Source organism: Armigeres subalbatus, chromosome 2 (assembly GCF_024139115.2).
Source record: "Armigeres subalbatus isolate Guangzhou_Male chromosome 2, GZ_Asu_2, whole genome shotgun sequence".
Taxonomy (NCBI): Eukaryota; Metazoa; Arthropoda; class Insecta; order Diptera; family Culicidae; genus Armigeres; species Armigeres subalbatus.
In genome coordinates, this window is record NC_085140.1 from 169904192 (window position 1) to 169917902 (window position 13711).

At 42.5% G+C, this 13711-nt stretch overlaps 2 protein-coding genes across 3 annotated transcripts in view; both read right to left on the reverse strand.

The window, feature by feature from the left end:
* Positions 1-13147, reverse strand: part of LOC134211174 (eukaryotic translation initiation factor 5B-like) — a 492524-nt gene extending 479377 nt beyond the window's left edge. Inside the window, exons 1-2 of one of the 2 annotated variants that reach the window (XM_062687844.1) lie at positions 12635-13147; positions 12405-12550 (exon numbers count right to left, since the gene is read on the reverse strand). In XM_062687844.1, the coding sequence (XP_062543828.1) occupies positions 12405-12511 (107 nt within the window). In that variant the 5' untranslated portion in view covers positions 12512-12550; positions 12635-13147. Of the gene's footprint in view, positions 1-12404 lie in introns of both variants that reach the window. The other variant, XM_062687843.1, reaches the window with a different exon arrangement.
* Positions 6934-10948, reverse strand: LOC134215445 (uncharacterized). Its single transcript, XM_062694634.1, has 4 exons — positions 10428-10948; positions 9870-10220; positions 8247-9804; positions 6934-8181 (listed from the first exon to the last, which is right to left on the reverse strand). The coding sequence occupies exons 3-4, from the start codon at positions 9771-9773 to the stop codon at positions 6934-6936; spliced, it is 2775 nt and encodes a 924-aa protein (XP_062550618.1). The 5' UTR covers positions 9774-9804; positions 9870-10220; positions 10428-10948.
* Positions 13148-13711: the final 564 nt, after the last annotated feature.

Genomic DNA, 13711 nt, shown 5'->3' on the forward strand with positions numbered 1-13711 from the left:
CGGTATTTGCTATTATGTAATATTGGAAGGGAATGGTACCTACGCTTGGAGGTGAAACAAGTAAATATTTGAACCCCATCGAAGCGGTATTGTATCGAAACCATAATAGAGCTCTGGCAGAGTTGAGCAGCTGGTTCAAAACAGGAGAATGTTATTTCTGGTCTAATTAGAATAAGGAAAAATCACAGAAATAACATATGACCGATGATGTAATTAGATCATAGATAGTAAGCAAACGCATATTTTCAGTTAGTTATAGTTTATCATAAGTTTACTTCGATAGTCATGCCATGAAGTGCAACTGGATTGAATAATTGTTTTAATTTTATGCTGTTGATATATGTTAACAAATACGGACGGAGCTACGTTGCTGTCCTCCACAGTGACTTCATGTTCGTCAATAATTCAAAGCTTTTTAACGTGAGTATACAAACCAACGTCTGCCCTTTATGCCGAAACAAGCTGAAACTGTACATTAGGGTGTGTCTCATTTCTCGTATTTGATATTATTCTCTTTTTAAACGATTGCTTTGGATGGGATTTTCGTTTTCCACAAAGTCAATAATGAGTGTCTCTAATGTCCATTGACAAATATAAAATCAATACTACAGTAAACCAACGTAACATTTCTAGGTCGGCTGTTGTTTTCGTATTCAACCATGTACTTAGTTCTAAAAATGCCTTCTATGCCCTTGATTACAATAGCAATTAACGCTAAACGTGCCCTAAGTTGAATATTGAGTCATTACTTTGTTATCCATTACTTCATTCATGAAAAGTGTGTTTAATTTCCAGGACATCATTTCTTCGTGGATGATATTCACAAAAAAAAATGATTTTTTAAGCTTTGCTTTGAAATCAACTACCTGGTTAGATTTTCATTATTAACCTAATATCAAACTAGAAGCATTACCATATGATATGAAGTAAGTTGATGTCAATTTATATGTAATTGACTTTAACTGGTTATAATGTATTCTACTCTTCATACCAACGAACACTTTATCAATCGCAAACAATCGTCTGAATAGCCTATAATGGACATTTGTCTTTAACTATAAGGATTTTTGTAAATTTCTAATAATCGGCCTTAGATTGTTGTACAGGATGGAATGTTCAGCAAACTTTTATACGTAGAGTTCCACGCGCAAACTATTAGACTAAGACTCAATCCATGACTTAGAGTCAATCGATTATTTTTAAAAACGCTGCACCCTACTCTTCAAGCAGCCGGTCCAACTTTTCTGAAGCGTACCTACACGAGAAAAAATCGTTCTGTTCGGTATGCTATGGATGTGTGTTATCCGGCGACGAGGTCGTACGTGTGGGATCACTAAAGCCAGACACCAGTTTGTTTTCCTGCGTTTATGCACATGTTTATCCAACTCCAATTTGACACACAACAGAGCAAGATTGCAGCATATTTGTGTAAATGTACTTTCCACCTTGCTACTTTGCGATGTACGGAATGGCTTGGGGGAAGTACCATTTATTGCGTCACGTGAAATTCGGTTGTTTTCAACTCAATTGATTTAGAGGAACGTGATGAAAATTAAATATTTGTTAACATTAAAATATTTCTAGCTTGTAAGTTGTATTCTCAATCAACAATTTGTAATTCAATCTTTATGGTTTTCATCTCAAACGAAAGAAAGTTATTATTATAACAAACATTTCTCCCAATATCTGGAATAATTGCAATTATGTTAGAAAATTTTGTGGCCATAACAAGTATATAAATAAATGTGCATTCAAATTTCATTGTAGCAAGATGCAATTTGTTGAAATGGTTAAAATGTTCTAACTTTAGGCACAGAAATTTTGCAAGTCATAGGTAGAGCGTAACCTTCGCAAAGTATAGGTTCTACTAATTACACATTGCCAGGCAATTCCAATCGATCAAAACAGTTCTATGTACCTATTCGATAATATATATTCGTCGACCTTGCCTTAATACTTCATCGTCTATTGAAGTACATGGGCAGGGTAGGGTAAACACAGTTATGTTTACCTTATGTTAGCTGATTCAACATAAATAAAGTTCGGTCTCTTTTCTTGTAAATTCACAGTAACCAAGACGACCAATAAATAATGCAAAACTATCATTGGTTTTGTGGTTTTGAAAAAGCTGTGAAAGTTCAGGTTAACCGAGAAATTGCTGTATTCCAACCGCGTAAAAATGAGTGTACCTACTAGTTACCAAAATAAAACAAAAGTATGAACTTCAATAGTTGATCAACATTTCTAATGTAAAAAAATCAAAGCCATGATAAAATAAAAATTATATTCGACCAATGCAAGATCTTGACTTAACCTCAATTATTTGACAGTTCACCGAGCTTGTTTACAAGGTGTTAGAATTAAAATCGATCAGCTGGAAATAAAAATCCGTAATTTTCGTTCAAAATCATTTTCATCCGAATATTCTAGTGATATGCTTTGAGTCCTACCATAAATCAATCACAGCAGACATCAAAATTCTTAATTAATCGCAGAACAGTTTTTCCGGAAGCTGCTCCAGAGACTAAGTCCCTGTAAACAAGCTCTGTGAACTGTCAACCTACGTCATCATGCACTGGTCTATTAAAACGGTTTGATTTTGGTTTGAGTTGTCGGGGTTGGAGTCAAGGTTCGCAGAACATGTTTGAGCATTTGTAGTGAAGTTGCACAAAACCCCATATATTTTTTGATGGTTGGTTCTCAAGTTGGCGCTTCAGTCGTTCTTGTGTGATATTGTTGGTCGAATAAATTGATTGTTCGTGCCGTTGTTGGTAAAACTTGATGGATGCTTGAATAAACGAGAGGTGGAGTCAATGTTAGTCAAACTGCTTGACCGTGTGTACGTTCCATAAGAAATGCATGAAACATCGAGATCTGGTGTTTTAAAAAAAAATTACTTGAAATCTCTTTGGAAATTGAATTTTTTTTTGATGCCAAGTGTCTTATGGCTACATCGCTGCGTGCGCTTGACTAGGAGGTCGGTGCAACCGGCCAGTCACTTAAACAGTGGAAAAGTACCTAGCGAACATGAACATACATGTCAGGAAAAAGGGAAAACTTCCGTTGACTTCATAAATTTCCCGGGTTTTCTCGGCTTTTCCGGGTGATTTCAAATTCCCGGGTTTTCCGGAAGAGTGGCTACCCTGTAAAACCCTAGAGCTTCACTGCCGTTCTACGCATGCTTGTACCAAATTCAAAAAATGACAAATGAGAAAATGGAATTTGAAATTGAACACTAATTTTCATTGCTGGTGTATAACCATAATGCAATATAAGATTATTACATCACAGCACCATTCAGAAGACTTAATTTTATTGAAATCATTCTTATTTTTCACTCACAAATAGAATTGGCGACAACGATCATGAAAATAGTTTGGCGGGACAGTTATGCCGAGAAATAGAGCACTTGTTTTATGGTTTCTACGCATATCAGCCCCGTTCAATGCATGATTTCGTGAATGACTACTGCGATTGACATATGTCTCCACATGCTTTATCTATGGAAGTGAACTTGCCACGTAGTTGAAGTGATTATGTCGCAAAGAATGAGAATTGTACAAATTGCCCCCATTAAACCAGTGCAGCAGGCTAAGATTGCAAGATCTAAACAGAAAATGCTATTTCAATGTGTGTTGTTCTATAAAATAACAGAATCCTTCATAATGATGAATTACCGCGAGACAATTATGCGTAGAACATAACCAATGGGACAAATCGACTTGATGTTTTCAATGATTTTCCGAACAAAGCTCGAAATCTGTTAGAGTTTTCTAAAACTCAAGGAATGTAAAATAACAACATTGCCAATGACAACAACATTGTCCTCTCTTGTAAATGTTGGGACAAACTCAACTCGCAATAAGCGTTTGTCCCAAACTGCAACAGAATAGGACAATGATCGCCTGCCGCTCATTTTGAGAAGTAGTCGGTGTTGCACCAACGGCTCGGGAGTGGCAGGATGTGGCCTCAGAGGACCCTACTCGAACGGCACTGACTCACTAGCACTTCCGGACACCAAGTTACACCCAATCAAATACGGCGAGCAAATAACAAGTCCACTTTATTGGCACTACTAGAATTTTAATCTTAAAGCGACTGTTTTATTTGGGCAACGATTATCAACTGACTTTATTTTATTTTAACAGCAGAGTAGAAGTAGGTTCGTGTGTTGGTGAGCAATATGAGTAAATATATCAAACGATATTTCTCTCCCCCAATCTTCCAGTTGACCTAACGTAAAGCTAGTTTTACATTTATTGCTAATCCTAAACATCGCCGCCACCTTGAAATAATTTAATTTTAAATTTTTAATTCAATTTCTCCCACTGTGCATACCCGCTACTAAAAATTACAACAGGAAAAAGGAAAAAACAAAGTGTGTACGGTGCTTAACTATATGCAAAACAATCTGTCAACTAATTTCCCTTTCTTCTTGACGTTTCTTCTACTGCTTTCCGTTGTTGGTGTCGCTGTCATCTCGTTCGGCATCAGGATTATTTCGTTCGCTGTTGTCTCCCGGAACGGTTTCGTCGTCGCCATCGTTGTAGGAAGGAAGCAGACAAATTTTTGTAATTGGCCGCTTGATGATACCACGGGAAGTCTTCAAGGTCACCACTCGCGTCAGCTGATCGTGGCCAGGATGGATACTTACGATGCAAGCTAGTGGCCATTTCACTGGATGTTGCTGTTCGTCGACAAGAATCACCATTCGACCGGGCAGAAAAGCGTCATTTGGCTTGTGATTTTTCACACACAGCTGCAGCTCTTGCAAATATTCGCGCCGCCATTGATGCCAAAATTGTTGGTACGTTCGCTGGGTAGCTTGAAGGCGGTCGAGCAGGCAGATGGAAACTCTGGTGAGATCTTGCTCTGGAATCGCTTGCATCGTTGATCCGATTAGGAAGTGAGCAGGAGTGAGGCACGATAAATCGTTCGGGTCTTCAGATAGAGGCACCAGTGGTCGACTGTTCATTGCCGCTTCGATTTGGGTTAGCAGTGTCGTCATCTCTTCGAAAGTCAGCCGAGAATTTCCCAGCTGTCGGTACAGGTGCGTTTTGGCGACTTTTACGGCCGCTTCCCATAGTCCACCAAAGTGCGGCGCTTTTGGTGGACACAGATGCCAGGTGATGGATTCATTCGCGCAGAAGGAGTGAATATTTTGGTTGCTATCCAAGAAGAAACGTTGAATGTGCTCCAGCTCGTTTTTTGCCCCCTCGAAATTTTTCCCGTTATCGGAGTAGACATCGGTAGGTCGTCCCCGACGAGACACAAATCTGCGGAATGCTGCCAGGAATGCTGATGTGGAGAGGTCTCCGACCAGCTCGATATGGACGGCTTTGGTGCTAAAACACACGAAGATGCAAATATAGGCCTTCGCTGGAGATGCTCGTTTGTGGATTGCTTTCAGGTACACTGGGCCGGCAAAGTCCATGCCGGTGATGCAGAAGGGACGGCTGGGTCGTATGCGATGAATCGGAAGTTGTCCTAGCTGCTGCGTTGCGGGAACGGGACTTGCTCGGGTGCAGCGGAAACAGGCATGTATGATGCTGCGCACTAATCGTCGTCCTCGGATGGGCCAGAAATATTCGCGCATGGAGGCCAATGTGACTCGGCCGCCACCGTGGATTAACCGTAGGTGATGTAACGTAGCGAGAAGGCGTGTATAGGGGTGAGGATTTGGAAGGAGGATAAGGTATTTCATTATATACGGTTGCTCTAACAAATTCAATCTCCCTCCCACTCTAATTATGCCTTCAGGGTCAAGTATGGGGCTTAGACGACGAAGCGGCGACTTTTTCGAAATTGCGTTACCACTGTGAAGCTCTTTTAGTTCGTCCTTGAATCCATCCGCCTGAGCTAGCTTGATGAGTACAGCTTGCGTAGCGTTGAGTTCGGCTGATGAAAGCATTCGGTTGGGCTGCAGGTTTACGTTGGAGGATTGTGTGCGAGCTTTTTCACGACAGTTGCGGAAAAACCGCAGACAATATGCGGTGATGCGGATCATTCCAGTGTACGACGAAAATCTGGCGAAGTAGGGGTTGACGATTGATTCACTTCTTGTTGCAGCTACAATGAGTTTTCGGCGTTCTTTCCCATCATTTGGATACTCTGCTACTTTTCCGCTAGGCCAGTTTCGTTCTGGTAGGGAAAGCCAATTCGGTCCGTGTTTCCATTCCTCGCAATTGATGAAATCGTTGACGTCCATGCCTCGGGAGACTAGGTCGGCCGGATTCTGCTTGCCAGCAACATGGTTCCAGAGTGCTCCTTGGGAAGCAGATTGAATTGAGGAGACACGATTGGCAACAAATGTCTTCCAGGTGTTGGGTGGCGCACAAATCCATTGGAGAGTTACGGTGGAATCGCACCAAAAATAGGAAGCAGATATTTCGATTTGGAGTGCGTCGACGATCTTGGTATGGAGTTTCGGTGCGAGATCAGCAGCACAAAGTTCCAGTCGTGGAAGTGTGATGCGTTTCAACGGTGCAACGCGGGATTTTGATGCCAGGAGATTAACAACAATGTGCCCATATGAATCGGTGGAACGAGCGTACGTGCATGCACCGTAAGCCGACTCGGATGCATCGGAGAATGTGTGCAGTTAAATCACAGCATGTGGTAATAAAGCGTGACGAGGCACACGAAAGTCGTTCAGCATTGGCAGTTGTTGGATGTAAATTTCCCACTTTTCGGCGATTGTGCTGGATACTTCATCGCTGCAACCGCAAGAGCTGCATTAGCATTTTGCTTGAACCAATACTGGTGACACTATTCCTAGCGGATCAAACAGCTGCGAAATTCCGGATAAGCTGACCGGTCGTGATCGGTCCGTGCGTTGGTCGTAACGTTGTCTCAAAACGAAACACATCGGCTTGGGGTCCCAGCTATCCCCAAGATCTTAATCGTTTGATCTTTAGCGAATTTGATTGTAGACTAAGTCCCGATCTGGTCAGCTTCTAGTCCTTGTAGCACTTCTAGCTTGTTCGAGGTCCATTTTCGTAAACAGAATCCGCCCTTTGCCATCAATTCTCCCAATTCGGTCCTCAGCTGGATTGCTTCTTCTACGGAATGAGCTCCGCCGATGAAGTCATCAACGTAAAATCCTTTTCGGAGTGCTGGTTCTCCTAGCGGGTATGCTTTTCCTTCATCATCGGCCAGTTGCAAGAGGGTACGAGTTGCTAGGAATGAAGACGGCCCCATGCCGTAGGTTACGGTAAGAAGACGATACGTTTGCACAGGATCAGATCTATTGAAGCGAAAAAGGATTTGCTGGAATGGTGTGTCGTCGGAATGATGTAAAACCTGGCGATACATTTTCGCCACATCAGCTACCAAAGCCACTGGAAATGTACGGAACCGGAGGCATATGGTGTGGATATCGTCCTGCACTACAGGTCCTACAAGAAGTGCCTCATTTAGGGAGTAGCCAGTAGATGTTTTGGCGGATGCGTCGAAGACGACACGTACTTTTGTCGTCGAACTGGACTCTTTCAGCACAGGGTGATGAGGTAGGAAACATTGTCTCGAACTTTCTTCTTCATCGGAGACCAACCGCATATGGTTCAAGTCCAAGTATTCTTGCATGAACTTATGGTACTCTTCTTTCAGGTGGGAATCGCGGTCGAGCCTACGCTCGAGCAGCTCAAATCGCCGTAGTGCGGCTGTTTTTGATTCTCCTACAAGCTCGTGGAAGTTGGTTTTCCTTGGAAGGCGAACGACATAACGCCCTTCGGAGTTCCGGTGGACCGTAGATGCGTATATTTCCTCACATTTCTTCTCGTCCAAAGAGTAGGAGGACCTAGTTGGAAGCTCTTCTATTTCCCAAAAACGTTCCAGACTTTCTTCGAGGGATACCAAGGACATCACTGTAATGGAACAGGCTGTGGCTTCACGGGAGTTTTTGGGATTGTTGACTATCCAACCGAAGGCGCTATCTACTAACAGCGGTAATGAATCAGACAGGTGGATCCTAGCAGCCGACTTGAAGCAAGAGAAGAAAAGTTCGTTGCCTATTATCATGTCGATTCCGGCGCTTTTGTTGAAGTTTGGATCGGCATAGAACAAATCTTGAGGCAAATTCCAATCGTCAACTGATACATCGTGTGTGGGAAGTTTTGGAATGACACTTTTAAGGACCAGAAAATCGACGTTGATAGCGAATTCTTCTTTTCGGGAGCGAATCTGAGTTTAAACCGAATTTCGAGCTAGTTGCGGTTTTTCACCCACCCCAGAATCAAAACATTCACCTTACTTCTTGGCAAACGTAATATCTGCGCCATGTTTTCGGAGATGATGTTCGGCTGCGATGCACAATCCAACAATGCTCTCGCCAGATGTTCCTGACCATAACAATCGACGACTTTCAGAACTACTGTCAGCATGAAGACGTTTCTTCCACAACCTTGCATCGGCACACTGCACACTTGATTTTCGGGTTCTGCTATCGTGGAAGCTGATACTAGAGGAACTGATTCGGTGGTAGCTACGTTGGTTTGCACAGAAGATGTGGAAGCGCTCGACGAAGACGGAGTAGCAGCATTGGATCTGTTGGAATGGTCTACATAGGCGGCGTGGATGAGCGAATGATGACGTTTCTGACAAACTTTACAACTGTACTTGGAATTGCAGTTTCGCGCGAGGTGATCGTTGCGGAAGCAATTGAGGCAAAGGCGTTTGGAATTAATGAGACTCATTTTCTCGGAGATCGGCAACTTGTCGAATTTGTAGCACTTGATTAACGGATGACGTTGATCGCAAGCATAGCATTTCAGGGAAGGACTTTCGACGGCAGCATGGGAAGAAACTTTCATCGGGAATGACCTTTTGGAGAAAGAGGCTGGGGGCTGCGCTGGCTCTGGTTGATGGTGCTGATTGACGGAAATCGATTCGAGGACCCGCATACGACGCTGTAGGAATTCGACAAGGTGCTTGTAGGTAACAGTATCCAAAGTGGACGCATAGTCTTCCCACGCTTTCAAAGTGTCATCATGCAACCGTGTACACAAGATGTGCTCCAGCATGGTGCTCCATGACTCCACCGGTTCACCTAGTTGACCAAGAATTTTCACATGCCTTTCAAAATCGTCAACTATTGCATGCAGGGCGGATGCAGACTCTCGCTTCATCGTCGGACAGTCCAACAAAGCTTGTACATGACGTTTCCTCAGCAGGTATTCGTTCGCATAACGGTTGACAAGAGCATCCCATGCCAGCTGGTAATTGGCCGCACTGATCCCAATCGACTCGATGAGCTGAGCGGCTTCACCCTTAACAGCAGCTCGTAAATAATGAAATTTTTGGATGTCTGCCACCTCCAAATTCGTATGAATTAGCGCCAAAAACGTATCGTGAAAAGCTAGCCAGTCTTTATAGTCCCCGGAAAACTCAGGCAATGAGATAGTAGGCAGTTTTAGACCCTTTAGAGTGGAAGGAGCCCCAGTAGCGGTAATTTGAGGGAGATTAGCTTGCATAGAAATAGGAGCCGGAAGTTTAGAGCGTAGAAAAGCTTTTATTTTGAAGAGTTGCGATTCGAAGTTAGAGCGGTACGTCAAATTTCTCACCATGCCTTCATTTTCCTCCTCTGTGTCCTCTAATTCGGTTTGAGCTTCTTCCAACCCCTGCCAGAGCACGTCCAGGTTTTCCAATCGCAAATCCACCTCGAGCTTGTCCCGTTCCTCCTGGTATTGCGTCATGAATTGCTCCGCACGACCTAGCGAGGCGAGCAACGTGGTGCGACGGGATATCAGCACCTGCTTCCGACGTTCGTCGGCCATCTTGAAGGAACGATGCACCGAAGAATAGAACCTGGCGAACGAAAAAGACCAAGAAGCACTGGCGCAAACAGGACTACCACTTGGAAAGGTTCTCACCTGACCAAGGCAAATTCAATGCCTTGTAAATTTATTTTGAGCAGCAACACAGCAGAAGGAGTATGGATGGATCACGATGCGGACTACGGCGTGGTCACAGCAAGGTAGTTGCCAATTTATCGGACGTCACGAGCGATTTTCCTCAAGCACGAACAATCACAGGCCTCACTGCTGGTACACAGTTCGTAGCTTTTCAAAAGGAACGGGACGATGCACCTACCACGGCGTGGTAGCGATCACAAGAAGCACGTTCGGGCACTAAAGTCGTTCGCAGCTCGGCGGGTCGGTGATTCACTTCACTGCTTCGATCACTCAGCGACGATTCGGCATGCACATGCAAAGCATAAAAATCTCAAAAGCACCAACAAAAACGAAATACATTAGTTGGACAGGCAATTACCTTCTGCCTGATCTCAACAGGCCTTGTATTTCATAAAATCCCAGGAACTGTTGCAGAAAGTCGAAGCACCAGATGACACGGTGGCCAAATATCAGTTGGCGTCACTCGGCAACAATAGGCTATTGAAGCATGCAGGTCAATGGCAGTAGATTGAATACCAGGACTACTGGGATGGCGTCGGATCGGTTCCAGGACAAAGGACTGAATAGCTGGTATTGTCCTTGGATCGGCGTCGAAAATGGCGAGTCAGTCCGGCTTCGTTGTCCGGCGGACGGATGCAAAGACGATCGGCGATGTCTTCGCGGAAGTTATTGCCACAATCCTGGTCACGGCACCAGTTTATGTTGCACCAACGGCTCGGGAGTGGCAGGATGTGGCCTCAGAGGACCCTACTCGAACGGCACTGACTCACTAGCACTTCCGGACACCAAGTTACACCCAATCAAATACGGCGAGCAAATAACAAGTCCACTTTATTGGCACTACTAGAATTTTAATCTTAAAGCGACTGTTTTATTTGGGCAACGATTATCAACTGACTTTATTTTATTTTAACAGCAGAGTAGAAGTAGGTTCGTGTGTTGGTGAGCAATATGAGTAAATATATCAAACGATATTTCTCTCCCCCAATCTCCCAGTTGACCTAACGTAAAGCTAGTTTTACATTTATTGCTAATCCTAAACAGTCGGTTTCCGATGATGTTTTTGGTTAAATCAGTATCAGTTATCATATAGCTTAGACATAAACTTAACCATCTGTACACATGATTTGTGTTTTAATTCTGATATATACAAGTTATCGCAGTTTGAAAAGTTCAAAACAATTACCTCTCCATGTTTGTTGCAAATAAAATGGAACGCAACAATGTCTTTATCCTCTGCAGATGAGGACAAAGAGTTATCGCTATTCTCTTTTGTCGCTTATTTTTCAGCGACAATTACATTCCTTGAAGACTATACATCAAAATAGACTCTATGGTGAAAAGTCAAAATCCACAAAAACTAACATGGGACAACTATGCGTAGAAGGGCAGTCAGGTGCTAGAAAAAATATTAGCTCAAATCACCGACAATCAAGTTGCTCCACCGCTTGCAAAATACCAATCTGGATACCACAAAGGATACAGCACGACCACCAGGGCTAAAATCGTTTATGGTATTTATGGCGGTTTCGGTAGAAACCACTATAGATAGTAGAATCTATAGATGAGCGAAAGCATGACTGAGTCGATTTTTTTGACCGTGCACACGCGCATATGACGTTACAGCCCTTAACATTTCCATTGAAATCGTGACGTCATGCTCGTTTGGAGACACGTTTGACAGTTCGTTTGGAGACAGAGGATTTATCTTCGCTCATCTATATATTCCACTATCTATAGAAACCACCTAATTGACTTTTAGCTAGCATTCAATTACGTTTAGCACATTGTTTAACACCGAATTCTAAATGCAAAGATTTGTAATGAGTTTTGCTTTTTCCTAGCCATCTGTGACCTCTCATCTTTCGTTTCACAACGGAAACTGACTGACATCGTGTCTGATGATCGTGATGTCTCTGATGGTAGATCAAATGGATTTTGTTTAATCGTATTAATGGTCAATCAATACATCAACAGCCTAACAGCCAGTTTCCGAGGAAAGTTCAAACAATTTATCGAGAACAATTTCAAAGAATGTTTGGGGAAATTATAAAAAAAAACTGAGGAAATCCCAAAGAATTTCTTGAGGAAAATTCAAAGAAGTTCCCGTGGAAATTAAAAAAAAAAAAGAAATCTGAGGAAACTCCAAACAAAAAGACGATTTTTCAAAGCAAACAAAATACTGAGGAAACTCCAGAAAACTCCCAAAGAAATTCTAAAGAATTCCCAGAGAAAATTTCAAAGTATTTCCCGAGGGGATATTTCTCGCGTAAACCGTGATTACGGCTTATAGCCTAAAGATAGCTATTTCGGGATCAGAATCGTCGAAACAAAGCTTTTCTTGCGTTTGGCTTTTAACCCCCAATCATATGTTATAGAAGATTTGAAATAAATATTCCAAAAAATATACGCTCTAATATTTTTCAGCAAACCTAGCCCAACACTCGGGCGTTTACCCTATCTAGAAGGAAATCAAAGCGCAAAATAACTCACGTGGAAGCGGTTCTGGTTCGGCGCGTAATTATCGGCGATGGAAGCTGCAGATGCGACGGGCTCGATGGAATGCCGGTCATCGCTGGTTTGGTTGGTGTCGTTGCCATGCCTCCCACAAGAGTTGCTGACTTGTCGTCGGTCGTAATCTGGATATTGTTGGACATTATTTTTATTTTCTGTTGTTTTCCTTAGGTAGATTCCCTTAGAACGTGTTAATTAAAAATTCGCACCGAAATAATTATTTTTCTCACTGGGTAATCAATAGAATGAAGCTGAACGGAGCACGCAGTGCCTAGCCTATTATCGTTTAACACTCTATTCTTGGCTTATAGGATGTTGAATCGCACTAACAATAAAAACCGGAACGGGCACTTTCAGAAAGCGAACTTTTCTTTGTGCGGTAGGCTTCTTCTTGGCTTGTGTATTTCCCTACTCCGTTTTTTCCGTTCCGTCCTACTGAAGCCGGAACTTACAGCGATGTACACAGTAATAATTAGAATAATTCTAACTAAATTATTATTCAGGACCCCACGATCGGTATAATCAATAAAACACCCTCGATTGTAATATTTTATCTGCACTGTACTTCACTCCAGAGTAAAATCAGAAAGCCGGTTTGCGGACAAACTGAAAACAATAGAATCCGATGAAGGATGTTTCTTTTCTGCGTATCCTTGATAACGACCGTACCGAATACAAGACACCGCACCGAGCCGAAGTTCAACGAAGACTGAAGAAGGATTTTGGGGATGATTGTTTTCAAAGCTTATCCTCCGAAAGTTGCAATCGGAGCGTCAGAACAAGTGGTGCCAGAATTGTTTTGTGCTAAATCACTATGTAATTGATATCAATAGTTGACGCTCGATTCTATTAAATTCCTGATGAACCCCCACTTAAGTGGGGGATAAGGTTCCACTGCCCTTTAAACATAATTTAAATTTGTATGATTATTGCGTCGACTTTGTTGTTCTTCTTTTTGAGCAAAACTTTTCTCAATGGGAAGAACGACAAATCTAACCGTTCCGGAATACAATCGAAAGTTTACTTCCTCAATTCCATATTGAAGTACATTTTGCTAAAAATGAAATATGGTCAAAGTCAAATCGGTCAAAATTGATATAGGGGAGATGATGGCTTTGTCAGGTTTTGTTCTATTATTGTCAGGGGGATTTTCTATAACGATTCATGCTCAAATTTGGCTTAAACATTCTTTGCATATTAAATAATATTGTGGCCAAATTTCATAAAATTTGGTCAACAAAAGGCCCCTGACAGTAATAGCACAAAATCTGCCGAAGCCGTCATTT